Source organism: Nasonia vitripennis, chromosome 4 (assembly GCF_009193385.2).
Source record: "Nasonia vitripennis strain AsymCx chromosome 4, Nvit_psr_1.1, whole genome shotgun sequence".
Lineage (NCBI taxonomy): Eukaryota > Metazoa > Arthropoda > Insecta > Hymenoptera > Pteromalidae > Nasonia > Nasonia vitripennis.
The window spans coordinates 2109458-2133496 of NC_045760.1; the positions used below are offsets into that span (position 1 = coordinate 2109458).

A 24039-nucleotide genomic window follows, 5' to 3' on the forward strand; every position below is an offset into this window, starting at 1 on the left:
ATTAGTCAGATGATACGGGTGTACGTAGTAGTGCAACGCGGGAATAATGGAACGCCGCCACGGCAGATTTTATCGATAATTAAAAAAAATTAATCCAAACGTCACTACTCGTGTAGTTCCAACACCGCGTTTTTCCGACTCGAGAGAGAGAGAGAGCCGCGCGCGTGGCTGCACGCAATGCGACACACACACACGAGAATAGCTCCGAAGCACTATTTCTTTATCCTACTCCGTATAAGTAAGTGCAACAGCAGCAGCAACAGCAGCAGCAGTCGGCCGAGTCCGAGAATTCTTTATCGTGCAAAAGCTCCGACACACACGCTCACACACGCTTAATCAACTTAAGTCGCGGCCCGCAGAGAGAGAGATCGGTTAAGTATGTCGTCGGGAGTATACGTACGGCTCTCGTGGGAACTTGAAATTCTTAAAATGCACGTTGCTACTTATCTCGCGTGTGTGTGTGTGTGTGTGTGTGTGTTGTACAGCGCATACTTGACTTTTTTCCGCGCGCGCGCGCGCGGCGTCGAGGCTTTATGACGGATAATGGGCTATAGATACAAAATAATTATTCGGCTACTTTCCGCACCTGTGGTACACACGGCGCACGTATACTATAGTATAACGAGAAAAGCGCGACCCCACGACCTTGTTGCAGGACAATGACGTTTGGTAATTTGTTGGAGCGAACGAGAGAGCGGCGGGGGTAAGCCGGATAAAGAATCGCCCGTAGAGATCTCTCGCGAGCGCTAGACGAGCGCGAGCTGCTCTTATCTCCGCGCGGCCATCTAATCTGCCGCGGCAGATCTGGCATCCTATCCCCCTATCTCGGCCTCGAATCTCTCTCTCTCTCTCTCTCTCTCTCTCTCTATCTCCTTCTCCCACTTCACGGCCGCTGCTTTTTCCTTTATGCGCAGCAGCCTTACGTCCTTTACTCGCGCTCGCTTTTCTATCCGCTTTATTTGTGTCCCAGTTTATACACGCTTCGATATCCGACTGATACGGCGAGATACTGCAGCTTCTTCTTCTTCCTCCGCTCTTTCTCTATCTCTTTCCATTTCATTTCAGAGAGACGGCTTACACGCACACGCGGCCGCCTCGAGTCGTTGAACAGCTTTAACGCGCGCGAGAGCGGAGAAAGAGGAAAATTGACTCGGAACTGTCTCGCTTCCGATATACGATTCCTGTTTTCACACTCGTAGGATTATTGAGACATGCGCGCGCGCGCACGCGTATACCGGTTATGCAGCAGCCGACACACACACACACACACACACACGTAAGAGACTCGGCTGACAGTTATGAAAGACACGTACGCGCTTGGGACAATCAACATTAATCACGTTGTTGATTTACGCACGAGCTTTTGAATATCTTTCGAGAGAGAGACTTTTCACGAGGTAAACAAAGGCTACTGCGATATCGATCGAGTGGAAATCGAAAATATAGTCAGGTCTTTCTCGAAAAATCATTTGAAATCGAGCTCTCTCCAGCTCTCAACTTTAAACTCGCGGGGCTGCTCCATAAATTTGATTCTCGTACACACAGAGACTCGTATAGCAGCACATACGCGTGCGCTATATCGAGGCGAACTGGAAAGCCTTGAGAGTTGCGGCGCCACTGGACGCAGATAAGGGAGCGTTATCGGGTGGGCGCGAGCGAGCGGCGGCAACTCTTATCAGCGATCGCACTCGGCTCTCTTTTTGCCCTCCCCTCTACTCCGTACTCTTTCCCACTCCCTCGCGCTCTCGCAGCCTGCGCGATCCTATCGCCTAACTAGCTCCAGCTACTGATTCTATCTCCGCGAGCGTATATATACCTCAACACACACACACACACACGTTCATACAGCCGTACGTGCGCTAGTTCGCGTTATGTAGCGACGTAGTGGCCGGCATGGCACGAAATCCCGAGGCCTATGTGTATATTAAGTGTGTATACGCGAGTCTTTGTCTTCATTATGCCCGTTTTGCGCGCGCGAGGAAGCTCGAGCAGCCGACGCCCTTTCCTGCTCGCTTATAATATGATGTATACGCCTATATTCCGCCGAGAGGATTATTACGTGTGTATCACCGCTGGCTTACGTTATTGCGCTCGCTAAGCCGGTTTCCCTCTCTGACGCGCAGGTGTGTATATAGGTGCGCCCGAATCAAGTCACTTTTTTCCCTCGCTGATTAGAGAGCAACAGGTCCGTCGTCATCCGCGAATTTTTAATCATCTCCCCTGTGTCTCAATGCACCACCTCGAGAGAGAGAGAGAGAGAGAGAGAGAGAGAGAGAGAGAGAGAGAGAGAGAGAACGCGTGTATACGTAAGGTGCGTGCCCGACGCGCGATAGCGGCTCTCAAATGGATTACGCTATCGCGCTGGAAATCTGCGCGCGAAGGTCTCCCCCTCCTCCATCAGGAGAATTGATCTGATTAGATCGACCGGCCGATTAGTCTGTTTATTTATTATTACTTTCTTTATGGCTTCGCGAGCGCGTTGCATTTCGCTCGGCGAAAATTAATCGATCGACGGTGGAAATTTTCATGAAAAAAAAAGCAAGAATTCCATCAACAGCTCGATAAACAGACGCATTAGCGCGACTCTCGTATTCATCCAGCACATACTACGAGCATAGCGGCGACCTTGGCAGCTTTTACGATGGGATCCGCGAATGAAGCTATTAAAAGCCGCTGCACACACACATAGAGAGAGAGAGCAAGACAGGCTCTCTTGCGAGGGTGCGATCTAATTTAAATGTAGCCGCTCTCTCGCTCTTCGAGCGCATATAAACGCGGCGGCGGCGGCTCGCGCGCTGGGAATTAACATATCTGCCCGATAGGCAAGTGCGCGCAGTACGTAGTCTCTTTTGCGCTGCGATGTGTCTCCTTCGCCGAGGTAATGATTTAACTAAATTATTGAGCGCTACCGCTCGCGCTAATTGATAAATCGACGGAGGTGCCGAGAGTGCGACTAAGAGGGGGGCCTTTCCGATGCTGCTTTTGTTTTTTTCCTATATACACTCGTTTATCGCCGCGAGGCGTGCTTAATCAAAACTGGATTAGATGATTAATTGCCACCGGGCTTATCCGCTTAATTTGTACCGATCACTTATGTGTACGCCTTCTTTCGCGAATTTTAAACTAGTTATTTCACGCCGTTTGCGCAAGTAGATATGATTTTTTTTATTGTTTTTTTTTTCAAACCGCATCTCGTCGCATTTGCATAGTCGCGCGAGCGTATTTTTATTATTTCGTCAGATTCGCATTTCCAGCGAAATATACGAATTAATCCACACACATCTTAATTTATATCCCGCTCACTTTCGCTTATTTTATCCCCCGCGTACATACGTACGTACGGTAGCCCTTTTTCTATATCGACGCGTTCGATATAGATGTCGAGATAACGCGGCACTCGCACACGCGCTCGCTCTCGGTATCTCTCGATCCCACACTTCCTCCGTGTTTACCTACACTCTCCGCGCTGTACACACACACACACACACATACAGACAGAGTAGCGCGCGTATAGCCGATGCATAACTGCCCCGCAGTTACGATGCGTTACGTTACACACATTGTAGGTCATGCGCATCAGCAATATACTGCTGCTGCTGCTGCTGCACCTGTGTCTACACCGCATTATACGGCTTACGGCGACTATATAACCGCCGCGCGGCGCGGCTGCTCGTCTATTTTGCACTTTCGAAATTTTCTCCAAATCTAAAATTGCCCACCATGATCCCGCAGGCATATAGACAAGAGCGATTCAACGAAACACACAGCGCTGGTGGCAACCGGGCGATTCATCGCGCGAGCGCGAGTTTATGACGTGCGTGCGTTTAAGCGCGCTCATTGTGCGTAGCGAGTGAGAGAGACAGAGAGGCGCGGGCGGCATTATTGCGATAGCCAGAAACAATGCCGGCTATCTCTCGCGCGCTCGCTCGCTCGCGCCGCGTCGAGATACGATCTAGCATCGCCAGAGAGAGAGAGAGAGACAGACCGGCTCTCTTTTCTATACTTCCGAGGGATTTGCAGAGCCTCTGCTCTGTGTCAAAAAGCACACAAACGGATTTAATTTTCACTCGCGATGGGCTTGCGGACAGAGCAGCCGTTTGCCGAATTTTTATATATGGGTCGCGTTCCGTCCGTCTGTCTCTCTGCAAAAATCAAACAATCGCTACTGACAAGCGCCTACTCGTTTTTTCCGTTATCAACTTTTGCGAATATACACTACTGCTGCGGAAAAAACACGAGCTTTATCGCACAGCTCCGAAAAGCGCGATCATTAATAGCCGCGCGGGTTATTATTAAACGCGAGGGCTTATCGCGCAAGAGTATACGGTGTACTGTCCGGCTGCAGAGCGTGTACACGCAGGGATCTCTCGCGAAGTTTTCCAAAAAATATACGAGCACGCGGAGACTTACGGAAACACGCTGGCTTGGAAAGGGGCAAAAAATAAGCGGACGCTGTGGATGAGCGCGCGGGGAAAGAGATAGAGGAGAGGAGAAAGAGAAAGCCGCAGATAGAATCCGGAGAGAAATGCAGTTCTCTCTCTCTCTCTCTCTCTCTCTCTCTTGCTCACTCTGCGGAGGTGCGCTCTATCTGCGGCTCCAGATAGGCCAGGGAAAAACACTCATTTTTATACCGTCAAAATGTGTTATCTCGCGCCCTCTCTTTTTCTACTCTCTTCCACACACGCACACACACACACACACAGCAGCCCTTGGGGGCGGAATTAACTCGCCGGCGCAGCAGATATCGGCCTTTTCTCCTCTCTCGCACACTGACGCCCGGCCGACATTTATATTGTCTGGCTCTCGTCTGGGAAAAAGAAGACTCTGCCGGCGCGCGTTGTCCTCTTGTTTTTTCGCGCGCGCCGAGCGCTAGCTGCGACGAAGATTTGCCGCGATGCGCAGATTGTCCTGCCGGCGCGCTCGCACACAGAGAGAGATTAAGGAAGGTAATGCCTTTTCTTGAATTAATCGCCTCGCAGCGAGGGAAGAGGGAAAAACGCCCAGGCGTCGGCTAAAGGATCCGCTCAATTTGTCATCCTTATGAGGGACTTGGAAAGTATTTAAAAAGTTTACCCGCCGAGAGCCCTGCGGCCAACATACCTTACGCTCTCTCTCTCTCTCTCTCTCTGCTGCTAATTCGTCCTTGTCCTTCTTGGCCGACGTCATTCATTCACTAGTATGTTATATAGCGGGGAGAGGGAACTTTTGAATATGCGCGCGGCTCTATCGGCCATTAAACGCCTCTCATTTAGATATCGCGCCCGGATCGTATCGCTAACTGTATATTCTTTGCTTTTCTCTAAAAAAAACAAGTCTTAATTTATGCTACTGAGAGAGAGAGAGAGAGGTGGAGATTGATGAACCAGCGTAGAGTTGCTATTTTTAGACTCGCTGCGGGAAAATAATAAATTCGTAAATATGCAGTACACTTTCACCGCGAGAAAAAAGCTCTTATACTCGGGGTCTATAACTGTGAATCATAATATCGAAATCGAGTTGCGCCGGCAGCTCTCTATCTCGTCTCATCTCGTGCAAATCTCGAGAGGCGCGAGCGAGTACGGGCCGGATGTATCGAGATAAATCGATCGTGGCCCACCGAGTTTCAAGATCACGAGGGGCAGATCGAGACGAGCCAGCTGAAATGTTCCTTCCCCCACCGTAACATCAGAGGGAATTTCGAATCCTTCTCTCGCTCTGTGTGTTCGATCTTCATCTCCGAGTTTCAGCTCTCGCTCTGACTATTTTTAATAGGCTACGAGCCAAAAGTGCAGCGCCTTCCTCTAGATACTTATCGAGCTTTATACCGTTCATAATGCTTTATCTTCCTCTCTCCCTCTTGCCTTTTTAATTAACTGCCTTCTTTCTCGCCTCTTTTCCAATTTCGTAGCTCGATCTCGCATTCGAATTCCCGCTGAATTTTCGAATCGCCTATCTAATCGCAAAATTATCCGCGCTCGCATTTTACTCAACTTATATATTGCTGCGCGCGCGCGCGCGCGCGCGTGTGTGTGTGAATATGCCGACCGCAAATTTATCCCAGCGTACTTAATTATCTATCTCGCGATGATTAGATTATGGCTATGCTAGTTACTCGCGTAGGATGTCCGTTATATACTCGAGCAATTAAACGAAATTTCGCGATAAAGCGCCTATATCGCGCTAATCAACCGTTCTATATAAGGTACACGCACGCAAATAGAGCAGCTCATATACAAACTAACAATGGACTTTGTTCTTTTTTGTTCCAGGTGAGTGAAACTTTCGCCGCAGCACGTGTGCAACTCCTTTTACGGGTAGTAGCAGCCGCTGCGCCGAAAATGGCGTTAGCCGGGGAAAGCTCAGCTCTTCTTCTTCTTCTTCTTCTTCTTCTCTTAACCGCCGCGAAATCGTAAATCTCCTACGCTCTCGCGCAGAGCCTATTATAAACCGTCTTTACCGGGAAATCCTGACGCACCTGCGTGTCCCTCTCTCTCTCTCTCTCTCTCTCGCTCTGTGTCGGCGCAGGCGATTCCGCAATGGAACGTAACGCGGAGAATAAGACGAGAGAATGAATTAAGCCATTTAGTCGAGCTTCTTCGCACGCGGGCAAAAGTCCAATTGCGGCGCGAGCCTGTAAAAAAGCCGCAGTCGCACGGGGGCCTCGAGTTTACAGCACACTACGCTCGCCTTCTGCGTGCAAGATCTCTCGCGCGGCTTTTTTTTTTTTTATCCGAGTTGCATCGCGCGCTGCACCGCCGCTGCCTCTGTGCAGTATACGTGTACGCGTACGTACTCTCCCGCTCGGCTTCGTGGTATTGTATATTTTAGCGGCCCCGGGATCGCATTAAGCATGTAAAGGAGAAAAAAAAAAGGAAGGAACGCGAACAGCAGGTGGAGAGTGAGCAGCAGCTTACGGTGTGCGTGCGATACGCGTGCATCTCGGTCAGCGATCGTGTATGTGCGCGCACGGGGCTATGCAAAGGCCGTTAACCGGCGTCGCTTTTTGCACTGCCGCGGTGCAGTATATTTATACCGTGTGTTGTATACCGGAGGGCTTCCGAGAATTTCGTCTCCCGCACACATACACGAATCGATAATACGAGCTGAGACTACTCGTATGTATTTTTCCGAGAGGAGAAATCAATTTTAATCCCCCGCTTGCGCCCTCAACCTCATCTGCGAACTCAGCTTCGCGGCCTCCTCGATGATCCGCGAGCTCCGCAATGATTCTTACTCGACAGAGTTAGAGCACACGCAGAGCGATATGCCTCTCTCGAGCGAGAGCGGAGACATGCGCAATCTTAACTAAACAATGCACGTGAGAGAGCGAAGAAGCCGCGAGAGACATGCAGAGCTAATCTCGTACACGTATAGCGCGAGGGGGATGAAAAGCAGACTACGACGCCGACGACGAGTGGATGTATCGGTAATAATCGTATAGGCTCACTCCGCGCAGTCGTCGGGGCTGAATGGAGAGAGTGAGAGAGAGAGAGTCGCGTTTTCTCGGGGATGTAGATAGGCCACGTTGAGCTTGCGCGCGCCTGAGAGAGAAGTGAGCGATTCGTTAACGGGCTTCCTTTGTCTTCGGCGCCGGGTCCGCTTTTGCGCCGCAGCAGACAATGCGCTGATTTGTTCGCCGAGAAATATCCACGTGCCAGTTTCTGCTAGCTGCTAAGCGCGAGCAAGTCATACACTCATCCTCTACTCGCTCTCCCCTACCTATTCAGTCCCGCTCTTTTTATCTCGACGCCGGAGGAAGAGCGAGCGTGCCAACTAGGGATTATGCATATTGTTGCTATTGGAATTTCGCGAGGCGGTATGTACGCATAAAAAGCAGCCGTAAATGTCGATACTCGCCTGCCGGCGTGATACGGAGAAAGTGAGAGACGCGGCGGCAGCGTTTTCAAATTGATTTTGTTTACTGCTGCAGCTTTTGTCTCTGTACGCTCGTCTACTAAATGAAAAAATCGGAGCTGGTCCTTGGGATATCCTTATCGGCTCTCTCTCGCGGCGTTTATAAAAAAAAACACAACGCGGCCCCTATCTGCCGGCCGATAAGGTGGGAGCTGACAAAAAGCCACGCGCTATCGCTATCGGCGTGTCATTCAAATTTTCATTTTCGCGTCCACGTGCAAATCAACGCTCGTCAGCCGATTACACCCGTAGACGTGATTTTTTTTTTCGTTCAGCGGCTCTCGCGCGCGTCATAAAGCGTCGCCCACCACCCGGCCAAGATCATTCGTTTAACTCCCATCGTCGTCGTCGTCGTCGTCGTCTCGGGGCGTGAAAAGGGCCGGCGCTTGCGTTATGTATAGTCGGCTCTAATTTCCGATGGGGCGCGTGACTGGAATCGCGAGCACGTATACGGGGCTACAACCCTTCGACTCTCTCTTCTCTCTCTCTGTGGGATTTATCGATTCGAAATTTCCAGCCGCTCGCTGAGGTCCGATAAATGAAAAATATACCCGGGCTCATCGCTCAGAAAAGAGAGCCGCGAGAGAGATCCTTCGGGGGGCTATGTGCTCAGACGACGGCGCGAGGGGCATATAGGTATACACTGAGTGTATCGCGGATGTGTCGGGAGAGAGAGAGAGAGAGAGAGAGAGAGAGAGAGAGAGAGAGAGAGCGAGAGACGGAAGGGAGAGGCGACGCGCGAGTTTGACAGATCTTCATAAAGGCATACACAACTGTGCCGCGGTGATAAGGGAATCGGGAGCAGGCATCTCTCGGCGTCCGCCCTCTCCCTCTCTTGCAGCAGCGACGGCGGCAGCAGTCTCTACTCCCACCCCCTTTTTCAGGCTCCGGCAGCAGAGCCTAGCTACTCAGTCAGCGAGCTCACTGCTGCTGCTATCATTTTTCCACACGAGTGGGTGGCGACGACCGGCTGAGTATAGGTGCACAGCGCATACTACCCCATACACACACACACACACACACTGCTGCTCCGTTCGCTTACTATCGCGCGGCGGACTGAGCTCCTCTCTCTCTCTCTGACTCTGGTGACACGTCGGCTTGGACGTCAAGATACCGAATTATACAGCCAGAGCTGCAGCATCGCGATTTCCTGCAGGAGCTGCGCGACGGAGTATGGCTCTCTGCGCGCCCCCGTGTATCTGTCCATCTATCGCGCTCCATTTCTCCCTGACGCCGTCGTGCAGAGCCTCCGCTATATGATCCCGGCGCTTATATACTCGCTCATGTGCCTTCGATACAACGCGCGCACCTACACACATATCGCACATTGCACCCCGGATTGTTGTCTCGCTTTCGTTCGAGCTGATAAGACGGTACATTGGCTCTATGTCAAGTGCGCTCGCGGCCGACAGTTTTCCAGATAAGCCGATACATCTCTCCGATGATAAAACTTTCGCGTCGAATTTTCTCTAGAAGAAAATGAAACAAAAAAAAGCACACTGCCGATTACGGACGCGATACACACAGCTGCGCAGAGGCGAAGAGAAAGAGAGCGTCTGCATCGCTACGAACGTTCTTGGCCCGCTGGAGAGTTTGCATTATCGCTTTCGAATTCATTGAGTTTGCTGACGCGTCCGCGGGGGTGAGAGAGTGAGAGAGAGAGAGAGAGGGGGGGGGGAGACAGAGAGCAAGTTTGAGCCATTAGGCCGTTATCAGGATGTTCGAATGAAAATTCGCGGCGTGTGTTATCGGGCGCCTTCTCCGCGCGAGCACTGTAACTCAATTTCTCTTCCTGTCGCTCCTCCCTCCCCCCCCCCCTCGCGTGCTCGCAGCCATACCCTCACTTTTTTCCTTCTCCCTTTCGCTCGAATTTGCATCGCGAAATATTATTTATCGCGCGACGTTTCTATTAAAGCGACGCCGAGCCCGACTACTCGTCGTTTCTTATAAGCAGCTCGCTGTGTGTGCGTAATAACACGCGCAGAGCCGTTTTCCTCTTTAATGAGGCAATCGATGCGGCGAAAGCTGCAGCGGGGGTTACTAGAGGCGGTGTAATCAATATAATTATTGTTCATCAATTAGAGCTTTACGACGCCGTGCCACGTCAGAGGCTCGTATATCACCGCGGGGAAAATATAATCAAACGCTGGGGACCGCGAGAATTTTTCAAGATTCCGAATTAAGATTGCAAACAACACACAGTGCGACGCGGCCTGTGCAATTTGCCCTAAGCGAGACTTGCCTACTGTATACTCGTAAATCAGTCGTACAACAGCTGCGTCCTTTTTAATCCGAGCCATTAGAGCACGATCGGAATACCGAAACAGATTTTCGACCACACTAGAAAAGAAAGAAGAGAAAAGCGGAACGGACGAAAAAAAAGACAGAAATCTCCAAAGAGTTTTTCCTGGCCGCAGAGCGGATAAGATCTGAGCCGGCAGCGACGTTATATCGAGCGCGTAAAGGGATGCGAGTCGAGAGCGCGCGGAGATTATACGCGCAACCAAAGTGGAAGCCAGAGAGAGAGAGAGAGAGAGAGAGAGAGAGCTGGTTATACAAAATTTAAGAGAGGTGAGAGGGACCTCCTAAAAATAACGTCGCTCTAGGTGGGAATGATTCGGTATCTCGGACGACGTCACGGGAGTCTGAAATATGAGAGATACGATGCCCGCTCGCTCTCTCTCTCTCTCTCTCTCCCATCCCATTGCCCCGATGGTGCATTAGCGCTAATCTCCGCTCTTTAGTCCTCTCTTTATCTTTCCTCCGCCTCGTCCTCCCCCGCTCGCGCTATATGGCTTTTGCTCGTTTTTTTTTTTCAAACTTTTTCCACAGCACTCCTTCTCCCGAGGCTTTTTTCCCTATACGCCGAACTGATTTTTCGCCGTCACCGGTATGTGTGTATACGATGAATATTCATCGCGTTATCGCGACGAACTCTCCGCGATGGCTATCGGCTACGTAAGTTTGGTCAATAATTGACAAGCACTCAAACAGCTTCGATTCGATTCGAGAGAAAAAAATAACGCCGGAGCGATAAGCTCTGGCCGTATAGGCGTTAATAAACTTATCTCTCGGCGTCCATCTCTCGTTCATCATCTCCGTCCCTCCTATCTTGCGCATGTGTATAACGAGGATGCGGCATTACTGTCAATTATACACGAGAGCTGCCCGATCCCGAATTTCGAAACACATTCGTCCTATATATTAATACAAAGCGAGTGTGTGTGTGCGTGTTCGACGTATCAAAAATTTATGTAGCCAGAAAAAGAGAGCGAGTCTGTGTGTGTGTGTGTGTGTATATACAACCGAACCGAGCCGTTCGTTCGTCCGCGTTATCGGCCGATCTAATCGCGGCGCGATCCGTTATTTGGGGGCCGGCACAGCTCCGGCTCGTCCACTTTGGAGTTTTGACATTCGGAATCTCATTAGCGATCGTGAAAACCGGCCGCCCCACGGACGGATTAAGAGCATTAAACAGAGACGAGAAAGTGCCTGCTGCTGCACGAAATTCCATCGCGATATTATATATATATATATATTCGAGCGTGCAGCAGCAGCGGTGTGTCACGCGAACGGAAGCTGATCGGCAGGCAATTTCTTCTCGACGTTTGACGCGCCGTTGGAGCTCGCGAAATTTCAGAAAATTTCTTCGGGGAGAGACACAGTAGTAGAGCGATATAATTCAAGTCTCGCGAGAGAATTTTAAATCTGCCGCTTCGAGAATATCCGACGCTGTATCGAAGAGCCGAGCGTACACCGGAGATTGTCAGGATTCCGGGAATTTCTTATCATCCTCGCCGTTGAATTTATCATCTCTCCGGGAAAGTTTTCGGGAATTTCGCGAGAAGAGAGAGACTGTACATACGCGCGTGCACTATTCTCTTTCTCGCGCTTTCACTCGCGTCCGAGCGCGAGATAAGCCCGTCGAAGCTGTCTTTCCCCCCGCGAACTTTTGAAAGCCCGATTTCAATATAATAACTAGAGAGCTGAGCTCGAAAGTTACACGCCGGGGGATGGGATGGGAGGGGAAAAAAAAAAAGCGCGCGCTGATGCGAAAATCCGCGAATGGTAAATTCGACGAGTGTCAAGCCGGGCATTTGCTTGTCGAGGAGCTGGCGATAGCATCGGCTATTTTCGAGGGCAGACGGACTTTTCAACGGCGGCGGCGGCGACGGCGGCGGGAAACCGCAGGGAGTCCGTTATTGAATTTTTATTGGCATCCAGCGCTCGCGAGAAATCAATTTACGCGCGACGCGAGAGAGCTGTATAAGCCGCGTCTTAGCTGCTCGCTCCTGATTATGCGCGTATGGCTCGACTGATGGAAATTGGAAAGAATTATGACACTTGGGCGGTCGCTGCTCGGCGGATGCACACGTGCGACGTTGATCTTCTAGGCCACTCTTCCTTGGCTCAACCCTCGTGGTAGAGAAATACTTTAGAAAAGTCGCGCGCGACAGACGAGGAGCGTCGCTTCCGGACACGTGGGAGGCAGCGCGGCTTCGTACGCTCCTCACCTGTTGTTTCATAAGTGCGCGAACACGTGTCCCGGATAAGCTGGGCGCGCGCTCAGCTCTCTTGGGCTCCGCAGGAAGGTGCACTTAAGGCGCTAACAAATTCTTTATCGGCCTCCTTCGCGCAGAAAGGGATGGCTTCCGCTTTTTGATACGTTCTACGATGTATACGGCGTGGCTAAGAGTCTTTTCGTGCGCGGAGGAAGCGGCTTTGTGTTCGTTTTCTCTGAATAATCGTCCACGCGGAATAATTGCCTGCTCGAAATATACGCGTAGAGGGAGCGAAGGTAGATGTAGAGCAAGGCGGAGTGTGCAGGTTGCAGATACGCGTCGGCTCTCTTATCTTATCACGCGGAAACGTTCCTGGCATATCCTCGGCCTTTTGCCTCTCTGTCTATCTAAGCCCGCGCGACTCCCTCTATCTTGTTCGTTCAAGAGCGAGAGCGGCGTCTGGCTGGGCCAACAGAGGCTCCATTTATTCGCGATCGTCAAGGCCGCGCGCATAGTCTCTCACGAAAAAAGCCTCTGATCTCTCTCTCTCTTTCTCTCTCTCTCTGCCGGAGTGTGTAGACACAGGCGCGACTCATAATAAAGGCTCGGGGTCAATCGACGATTTGTCAAAGTCCCCCGCGCGTTATCCGACGCGCACTTCGTCTTCGGCCTGCGCTGCTGCTGTCGCTGGACTATGGTGATTAGGGGAAGATCGATGCAAAAAACATAGCGCCCGCGAGAGCTATTGTTTGATTAATGCCTCGAGTGTGAGTGTGTGTGTGTGTGTTGTACGTGTGTTGACGGCTTCCGATCGCTCCTGTCACCCTCACTTTTCGAGCAATATTGATCGATGCGCGCGAACAAATTTCACCGCCATACAGAGTTGCGTTAACTTTTTGCATCGTTACTCTTATCTCCTATAGCTGTGATGTAAAAAATCGATCGTATCTCGCGCGACACGATAAGCCCCGCTGAGCTTTCAAATATTGACCGCAGTCTTGAGAACGTAACACACAGAGGCGGCCGATAAGCTCATTAGACTTGTTCTATTAATAATCGCGAGCGACGTTGCATAAGGGGCGCGATAATCGCGCGAATCTATTTCCAGAGAAAAGCGCGCGCATCGAAAAAGCAGCGGATATAGAGAGAATCGTCGCGTTCGTGAACCTTTGTAAATCGCCCTGGGCTACGTGTAAGAGAGACGCAGATAGAGAGACTTGACGTAGCTGAATGCCGGACATTTGTAGATCGCAGGGGGGCGACAGTTCGTGCCCCCCCCCCGCCTCTTCCCCCTTCGTCTCACCCTCCCCCGTGGTCCAGCGCTCGCGCGAGGAAGTTGCGCGACCGATAGCCCCGATGGTCATTTCTCATTTGTGTAATCTCCAGCGGCGCAGTGAGAGAGCGAGAGAGCCGCGTCCATTTGTTCGCTGCCGTTTTGACGCGCTGCTGCCTAATCGTCCTTCTCTCACTCTCTCTGCTCGAGGGCTCGTAATCATAATTGCGCCCCGGACACGTCTCTAGAAAGCGCGAGGGGTAGGAGGGCGCTCGTCGATAAAAAGCTTCAACTTTTTCGCAAGCTTGACGGAACGCTCGTTCCGTGGTCCCGGTTTATCCGAGACTCGTGCTCTCGAAGATTGCGTCGGGATTAACGATCGGAACTAGTCGCGGCTAAAGCCGCTGATTTATACCGGTCTTATCGACTACCATTCTCTCAGCTCTCTCGCGCTTTTTACAAGCCGCTGTGTGCTTTTTGCAGAGCCGCCCTTCCTCCCTCTTTCTTAGCCCCGCACTACGTGTATCGAGTGCGCAAAGAGGCCTGCAGCGAATTCAGGGATTACCTTTTTATGTTCGTACATACACACACACACGAGCCGGTCATATCTCTCGCCACCCGTTTCCATGTAAAACAAACAGACGGTCACTCGCGCGGCGAAGAAAAGCTTCCTTTGTGCATCACACGCATAGCACAGCTATAGAGCGGCTGCGCGAGCTTTATCGCGATTTCGCCTGTATACGCAAAACTCTTTCCTGCGCGCGAACGAGCGATAAGCGAGCAGCAGCGACGCACGAGGAGAGGCTATAATCGCAGGGGCATCTGCGGCGGAGAGAGAAGCGCTCGCGAGCGGCTGCGCAGATAAAGAAAACGATAGCGGAGAGAGATAAGGGATGCGCGCGCGCGAGAGTCTAGACCGTAGACGTTCCCGGACGAGTTGATTCCTCCGGGACCTCCTCGCGCCGTATAGTAGTAGCGAAGAAGCCCAGAGAGCGAGAGACAGTGGGACCACTGTGTGCTGCGCGCCAGTCGAGGAATATCAAGGACCCCTTTCGTTCTGCGTCTTCTTTCTCCCTCGCTCTCGCTCACTCTGGCAGTCCGATTACGAGAGTGATGTATAGCTGCTCGAGATTTTTTGCATCGATTCCTCTCTGAGCGCTTGGCTCCTTCACCATAATAACACCGAGCGCATCGGCTGTAATTAAATTTTACGCCGAATTAGATCGGCGGCTTCTTTTTTTTTTTTTTACCTCCTATACCTGCGTCCAACTTTGTTCTTCCCGTGTATACGATTTGTAATTTACAAGATACAATCGTAATGTATTCGCAGAAACCGCGCGTTATTCCTTTCAAAAACACACCAGTGTCCGCACACCAGAGAGCTTAATGAACATTCCGACGCATCTTCCTCTTTCGATCTCTTTTTCCCCTTTCCCCTCTTACTACTCGTGACCTTAACGAAGGAGATATGCCGGGCGCCAGGGATATCTCTTTTAACAGCTCACTCTCTCCCTTTCGACGTTCCGTCACAAATTCGCAGAAGCAGATCGAGCGCGATTTACTTTTTGCGTCTACGCTCGCGTATGTGTGTATTATGTGCATCGATAAATCGGCATACGTACAGCTGGCTGCAAAAAGAAAGCCATGCATTAAACCGAGTGTCAAGAGCCGAGAGAAATTGTTCGTAGCGCGAAATTGATAGCGCTCGGCTCTATGCTTGACCGATCTGGAGCGAAAGCGACAACGTAGATATTCGCGCGTCTCTCGGAAAACGATAAGTGTCGCGCCTACATACTTGTTGTTCCCAGTTCTAACGGCTGAATTTTAATTTTTAATATATCCGACGGGACGTTTTTTATTTCGTTTTCGAAAAACGTAACCCGACCTCGTCGTTCTCATGCAGATCGGCGGAATGTAAAACTAGGCTGCGTGTGTTGCGCAACTCGCGAGCTCGCGTATCCAGTTTCACGATGCGCCCTCGTGAGACCACGTGGTTCGCGGACGTCTGGAGAGATGCGGAATCCAACGACGAGAGAGAGAGAGAGAGAGAGAGAGAGAGAGAGAGAGAGAGAGAGAGAGAGAAGCGCAAATAGATAGAGAGCGAGCATCCTTACGTGTTTTACGATCGACCGTGTGCTATCGGACGATCGCCATTAGTCACGGCGTCGTTGTAACACACGTTGGACGAAGCCGTATCGCTATCGTCATCCTTATCCTTATCGGGCTTGCTATCGGCGAAGTTCAAGCGTTTTCTACCTCTGGATTTTCTCGAGCTGCTGCAGTCGATGCGCGCGCGACGGACCGACCCATAATTTTAAAGAATCTCTTCTCTCTCATACCTTCGAAATTACACTCGACGTTATCCGAGAGAGAGAGAGAGAGAGAGAGAGACTTATTTTTGAAATATGCAATCCAAGTTCGCTTGACTGGTTATCCGCGCTCGCATCGCGATCGTTATTTTAAGAATCGGACGATTATCGCCTTAGATTTTATCGGCGCGCGCTGAGGATACGTGTAACGATATATTTAAAAATACTCCCACACACGCTGCTCTGCTGCAACGAAAATACTCCGAGGGTATTTATCTTATCGGCGCGTATGCTTGTTGTAAAGTGACAGTGTATAAAACTAAATACACATGCGCGTCGAAAGAAAAAAATTCCACGATCGGATGGAAAAAGAAAACAGAAGAACAGGTCTCCAATACGGAATCTCCTGCAGCAGGAGGCTCTATCTTCCGTGTCAAGTTCAGTGCGCGCCTTGCTATACGAACCTATAACTGAAGGTCAGACCGTGGAGAGAGAGGAAAAAGCTACGAGGAAGAATCGGTGTTTGCTTTGATTATCGCGCGGCGGTGGCAAGGGAAGAGAGAGAGAGAGAGAGAGAGAGAGAGAGAGAGAGAGAGAGAGAAAAGAAGGGAGCGTGCATGGTATATATAGCTACGCAGCGCGAGAGTGAGAGAAGAGAGCGGCGGTGATAAGGCAGGTTGGCGAGACAGACAGAGCCGAGCCGGCGGCAGTGATAGTGTCGCCCTCGGAGCGAGCGCCTCGAGGATTTTTCTTTCTCTCTCTCTCTCTCTCTCTCTCTCTCTCTCTTGGATAATTCGAGTGCTTTATTTTTAAGAATCAGCGATTCAGGCTAATCGCATCGGGATCGCTATCGATCGCGCATGCGACAACCGCGCATCTTGATCAACGGGCCGTGCGCCGTTCGCGATAGCATCGGCACTTGGCCATCGCGTGTACTCGGCTCTCTGTGTGTTATTTTATTCCGGCGCGGCTTTCCCGAAACTATACCGCAGTGCTCGCCATGTCGGCCCGCGTGTCGTGAGAAAAATTAATACAGTGTGTGTGTGTGTGTGTCAATCGAATATTAACCCGGTGCGATGAGTGTCATCCTGTGGCGTCAGCGTCGAGGAGCCAGTAGTCTTCGTGCGGCCGCAGCTGTTAAACCCATCAGTGAGTATATTCCTACATGGCTGTCATAACGGTTCATCGACGACGTTGAATTATTTTCCAGCTCGCAGTCTTTATTGTCATGGAAACCCCGTGAATTTATAATTTCGAACCGATCTTATCCAATGCATTCTCCGCGTGTATTTTTACCCGCGATTCAGCCTTCGTTATAACGGCAATCGTTCTCTCTCTCTCTCTCTCTCTCTCTCTCTCTCTCTCTCTCTCTCTCTATCTATCTCGCCAGCGGTTTACAATGTAAACAGTTGCGGTAAACGATTCTCGCCGCCGCAGGACCGAGTGAAAAGCCGCGCACACAGCTGAAAAGTGAGAGTCGCCGTTGTGTACTTGCGCCGAGGAAACACACGCCGGAGAGAGAGAGAGAGAGAGAGACTCTGCGGCAGCCTCGGGGCGTTAATGGGAGGAGTTCATTAAGATCCCGCGATAACGCCGGCTTATCTCGAAGGCGCCCGTTACTTTCGCGTGACGTCACTTCCGGCCCTGCCCGCGAGGATGGGCGTCGTGGTCAGTGTCTCTGTGGAATTGGCGTGTCCGCGTAATAAAATCAACCCGACGGCTCACTCGCGCGCTCTGTGTAAGGGGCTAAGTTGGATTTCGTACACAGCGTGCAATAGCGGTTGAGGCGGTTGAGAAGTAGCTGAGAAGCGATCCTCCAGCCCGTACACACGCCGATACTGAGCGGATGCTGCGGTGCCGATGCTATCTGCTGCAGTATTGACATTCCAAGGAGGGGTTACCTATACGCGGCGATCGAGGACGATAGCATCGTCTAGACGACGCTATCGTCCGATAATTCGCTCGGAAAATATCGATAACCCGCTGGTACTCGCGAATTTTCACCCTCTCTCGCGATTCTTCGAATGCTATAACACACAAGTGCAGTGTGCTCCCGAGCTCTCAATTAGAGAGTCGACGAGTGACCAAAGTGTGTATTCAAATCATCGATGCTATCCGCTCGACGGACCTTCCCTGGAACAATCAACCGATCCGGCGATCGAATATCGAGACGAGCCTTCCTTTGATTCTTCTCGGAACGAAGACGGTTCTGTGATGCAGCGGGCTTCTCCCCAAAAAGTCGTCTCGAGAAAAAAAGGGGTGGCGAGTTAACCAACAAGCAAATTAACACGTGGGAGGGTCCGATCGGCGAACGAGATAATTGCGAAACAACGAGGGCCCCTCTCCTTCTCCTCCTCCTCCTCCTCCTCTCATTGAAAGCCGCAGCGTACGAGAGAGGCGTGTATGGATCGATCGATCGATCAGAGGACGAGGCTCGCCGCGACTTTCCAGCTTCTCGGATTCTCTTATACGCTCGTCGTCGCTTTCCTGTGAGAGATTTTCTCCTCTCGTTAAGTGCTCGTATACACAGCATCAGATTAACTCTCCCCCGTGTGTGCACAAGCCGACTTCTGCGAAGATAATTTATGAGGCGCGCTTGCGTCATCTCTCGCTGCGCAGGACGATAGAGCCCTGGTATCCTCGTTTGTGTAACGTTTCGTGTATACACCTCACGGATTATACCGGCGCCGAGCGCGAGTGACGCAAGCTTTTAAGGAGAAGCACGTAAAAATACTTTGCCGCCGACGGAAGCAGCGACTAATGGGGGGGGCGCCTCTTAAGATGCATTCGTTGTCGGTCAAGCCCGTGTACGGGGGAAAAGCGCAGGATATGAGCTGAGATAAGATTTTCTCTCTCTCTCTCTCTCTCTCTCTCTCTCTCTGGCTCTCGAGCTATAAACAATTTTCGAACGTACAATTAAGGTTAAATTTACACTGGTGATTTTCGAGATTGATTGCCTTATCTATCTGGCCGAGCGACATCCTGTTTTTGCTTCTAAAACTAGAAGCGTCACTTTATCTAAACCCCCTCGCGCGAAGCGGAGGATGAATGAACGGTTTGTTCGAGCTCTCTCCCTCTCTGCGCCGGCCTTATCTCGTTCCGAGTATCAAGCGCTTTCCGTTGTTTTGAATCATTAAAAAAAAATAATAATGACGATCGCGCATTGAAAATATAAGCGAAATCCGAAATAGCCGCTTTCCCCCCGAAATCGATAACAAAAAGACGCAAACGAGTGCAGTAGAGCTGACGCTTGCAGGATCTCCGCCGACGAAAATGTTGAACCAAAAGATAGGAATTGACGTTGACGAGGCTCGCTCGCTAACGACCTGTGCGCTGCAGTAAAATAATACAGTTGCACGTCCCGTTCTCATGCGGATAAACATTTTTAATAAACTGCTAGAGAAAGTTCGGTCTGAAAATCCGTTTAAAAAAGTAGATTCGAGCAGCGATGAAAATGACGTCAGTCGGAATCTGGCCCCGCGCATCGACGTAATGAGCGATCCGGCGCTGCATCACATGCACGCGCCTGAGGAGGAGGGCTCTCTCTCTCTCTCTCCCTCTCTCTCTCTCTCTCCTGGCGTTATCCTCGATCTAGAGCCAACAACAATTAGCCAAGGGTCAGAGTTCGATACGGCGCAGCCGATGTACACCGGGGGATGATGGGGGCGTCCCGCTCGATATGTCCGAGAGTAAACAAATCATAAGACGGCGGGAAGGAGAGGAGGGAGAGAGATAGCAGCGCAGCAGCCGCCGAGCGAGGATCGCGGTGCAGCGCATCCATGACCGAGGGCCATCTACTGGGCTGCCGCTGCTGCTTCGAGTCTATCGCGCGAGAATCTCGATTTCGCGAGCCTCCCACGCGATGCGTGCTGATCCGGGCCTGAAAGTTTACCTTCTTTCCGCTCGATGGGATCGTCTCCCTCTCTGCTGTTCGACTCTCTTTCGTGCAGCCGATCAGCCGATACACCTTATAACTGATGTGTACTTCTCGTGCGCGGTGATCCTCGGCTGGGATAATATTGCAAGCTTTTGCGCGAATTTGTTCTGTAGACGATCTCTCTCGATCCGTCTGTGTGAAACTCAGCCACCTGTTCCGTATACTCGCAGCACGAGAGAGTTTGTGTGTGTAACAGGTCCTAATGACCGACGATTAAGATAGTCATCATCGTTCTATTCGCGCGGTTTAATTGGAGCGCATCAGCCTTGAGTGGTGTGTATAGCACAGCTGTATCTATACGGCGGCACAAAGTAGCGGATACGTGTACGCTCGTTTCATTTACCCGCAGCTGTGCACCGGCAAAAGTTTCTGTATAAAACCATAATGTACGCGCGTACATGCGCTACAGACTCGATGTCACGTGAGTCGAGAATTCTCAATGCAATAAAAAGAGCTGAGAGAGTCAATCTAACATATGTCTAACCGAGTCCATTCACACGTTAACTAGTTCGACTATTGATAGGAGGCGCACAATATAAGTCCAACTCTCGCTGCGGATTTCCATCCTCTCGCATCGTCCGAGTCGGCTCTGTCTCTCTGCGGCGATCGATAAATCGGTTTCCACGCTTCGAGAGCCGCGCGCGCGAGAAAAGCAGCCCTCGATATACGTTAGAGAGAGGGCAAAGGAGCGAGTCGTCCGATTAACACGTTGTTTGTATAGGGCAGTGTCTAATAACAGGTTAGCACAGACACACACACACTTAGCTGCGTGCAGTGTCTATCTGTAGGAGGGCATCTCTCCTCGTATAAGCTCTCTGCAGATATACCTGAAAAGAGAGAAAGCCGCGCGCGTTGCCGATGAAATATTAATTTACGTGCAAGCTATATGCGCGCGAATCAATCGCGCGGGGCATTGTTGGGCTGCGCGAGATCCGAAGGAAACGGCCTCTCAGCTCTCCGAAGAAGAAGGAGCTCGGCCGCGATATCGGCATTACATCGAGCGCTGCACCTGGTGCTCCTCTCTTTTTCCTCTCTCTCTCTCTCTCTCTCTCTCCGTTCGGGACCCTTCGGGGCTCTAGTCTCGATCGAGAGCCGATATATTTTGCGTGCGCTCTCCAAACGAGCCCCAGCTCTCTTCTCTCTCTTTCGTGATTTTGATGATCGATAAGCCCATAACCGGATGAGCCGCGAAAACTTGCCGTTACCGGGCCCGCCTCGTGTGTGTGTATATAACCCGCCGCCGACGGGAGATCTGCGCCAATTAATCCTTTCACGTGTACTTGCTCTCTGCGCAGAGCCGCACGTTTCCTCGTTCTCGGGAGGACTTTTTTAGTCAGCGTCGGGTGTAACGAATTTTAAAAATTGCATCTATCTCCGACTATGTAGCTGGCATTGGCTGGAAAGAAATTCATCGTAATCAGAAAACTGGCTGCCAAATGGCCGATACGAATAAGGGAGGAAGAGAGGGAGAAAGAGCCGGTGACTGGCGGTGGAGACCGCGTGCGCTTCGCGATAAGCTCGAGCGAACCGCATTACGCCACCTCTCGCTGCCTTTCAGACCTCCCCCCTATACCCACACGTACACGTATATCCTCTTTTGCGTCGATGAATTTCGCATTTCCCATGCGCGTCGATTCTAATTCGCGGAGTAACAATCGAGAAAAAAGAGGGAAGAAATCCGCCCGGGCTGAAACGAGACGCGCAGCACTTCCTTATCTTCCGCTCTCCCTCTCTAGCGCGGGGGTATAACGACTGCTCGTTATTAATCGGGCCTCGGCGCGCGCGAAGATACCGCCACTCGCTCTCTCTCTCTCTCTCTCTCTCTCTCTCTCTCTCTCTCCGTAGCAACCCCTTTGGCAGCAGCTGCAGCAGCAGCAACGCGGCGGACGTATCTACGTGCCCATTTCCGTATCGGGCCGAAGATACCGGAGAAATCGGCAAATGCATGCGCGCGCGCTCGCCGAGGCAGCCCGATGATTTATTATTTTTATCTGCGCGGCCGAAGCTCGCAAGCGCGGTATAACCGAGAGAGAACGAGTCGTAGATATAACTGCGCCGCGGCTATAGTCGCCAGAGGAGGCGGACGTGCCGAGACTCGGAGGAATCTTTCTTATATTTTCGGGCAGCTCACCTTTCTATCTCTCGCGACTTGTTGTTTATTCGCGGCGATAAGTTTGTTCGCTAATTTATGCGCAAACGCGAAATTCATACGCGTGTGCAGCTCAAGCGAGTCGATTAGAGAGGGATAGAGACGCGGGCTGTGACAAAGTCCCGTAACTAACGACTCGATGAAAAACTCGTTCGCCGGCTAAATTCCCATTGATTGCTAAGGAATTACCCGGAGAGATAGCCCGCGGCGACAAACTTTTCTCTCGCCAGAGAGAGAGAGAGAGAGAGAGAGACGGCCAAAGCTCTCGAAATTTCTTTTCTATCGCCTACTAGCCAAGATACGAGCTGTCTCATTAGTAACAGCCGCTACTCCGAAGAGTGTATGCAACGCCGGATCGATAATCAATATAAGCTATATCTCGATATTAGAGCGGGTATAATTCCGACGACGGTTATATACGGGAGAGAGAGAGAGGAGGTGGTATTGGTGACGACGACGGCGGCGGCGGGGCTGCGATTTACACAAGTATATTGAATTTATTGAGATGAGCCTAGGGATAGCGACCAGGAGGATATTAGCTGCCTGCCAAGCGCCGCCCGACGTTTCCAGCAACCCCGAGAGAGAGAGGTAGCTCGCATTTATTAAGATCGCGCCGCTGATTTATTCCACCGCCACCTTCGCGAGTTCTGCATTGCACGACGACGTGGAATCCTCAATGCGATATTCTCCCGCTTGCTCTCTCTCTCTCTCTCTCTCTCTCTCTCTCTCTCTCTCTCTCGCGCGTAATAACTTACATCGATATCAGATTTCTCTGCGACGGGCTTTTACAGCCCCCGAGCGATGACGGCTCATCAGAGTCAAAGAATCGATCCTCGGAGTAGAAAACAATTAGCAGAGCTGCGAACGCTGTGTCGGTAGCTTCTCTCTCTCTCTCTCTCTCTCTCCCTCGAGAGAGAGAGAGAGAGAGAGAGAGAAGTCATCTTCTCGGCTTGGCAGCAGCAACCCCTTCCCGCGGTGGTATCTCTATCTCTCAGTCTGCTCTCGCCCACCCACCCACGGGTATACACACACACACACACGCGTATATATATAGGTCCTGCGGATTCTGCGGCTCTATGAGCGATCCCGCGCTGTTCTTATCTGCCGCGGCCAGCCAGTGTCCTACAACTTAACCCTTCCCGAGATTTACCTTAGAACTACACTCGCGTCGCTGCAGAGCTGCAGTGCGCTTACGCCCACCACACACGCACACACACACACACACACACACCTCATCAAGCTCCGTCTAATCCTCCTCGGCGTATCAAGAATACTCGCGCGGCGCTTATAAATCTGTATATGAAGAAAAAAGAGGGGGTATATTTCTGAAAAGAAAGGCATCATCGGGAGGGATGCGTGCGCCCTGCAGATAAGCCTCTCTCGGCCGCGGCACCTTGACGTAGACGAATATAAAAAATATACATAAAAAGAGAGAGAGAGAGAGAGAGAGAGAGAGAGAGAGAGAGAGAGAGAGAGAGAGAGAGACAGATAGCGCGCGCGCCTCGGCGTAATAGATTTCGCCGGCGCTGCGGCGCGCGTTTACACAAGTGTGACAAATTGAAAAATCGATACACACCGCGCGCTCAGCTTCCCCCTATATACTACGCGCAGAGAGAGGATATTATAATTGCCAGCTATATCCGCAAAAATCGCTGTATCATCCCCTGTCGTCTCCTCTCTCGCTGGCTCCTCTTCTTCGGCACAAGCGGCTCCGAAGGAGGATTTAAACTTGCTCTCTGGGACCCGACGACGTGTAACTCGGGTTGGTATTTAGATATTCTAATGGCCGCCCGATAGCGCTCGCCAGCAGCAGCAGCAGCAGCGAGCCGCGATAAAGACGCGACGCTCTACTACCACTGCCGCAGCACTACCCCAAGAGCGTCGACGCTGCGCCTCGCTGATAACGCGACGCTGCTCCGTTGTTTACGTATATATCGAGAGAGAGAGAGAGAGAGAGAGAACCCGGGCGCACACAC

At 51.3% G+C, this 24039-nt stretch overlaps 1 protein-coding gene across 2 annotated transcripts in view; it reads left to right on the plus strand.

The window, feature by feature from the left end:
• Positions 1 to 24039, plus strand: part of LOC100121654 (zinc finger protein ush) — an 88269-nt gene that overhangs the window by 41594 nt on the left and 22636 nt on the right. The window contains exon 1 of one of the 2 annotated variants that reach the window (XM_016985001.2): positions 16839 to 17126. The exons of the other annotated variant lie outside the window; for it this stretch is intronic. Coding sequence (XP_016840490.1) covers positions 17054 to 17126 — 73 coding nt within the window. The 5' untranslated portion in view covers positions 16839 to 17053. Of the gene's footprint in view, positions 1 to 16838; positions 17127 to 24039 lie in introns of those variants that run through there. 2 annotated transcript variants of the gene reach the window in all.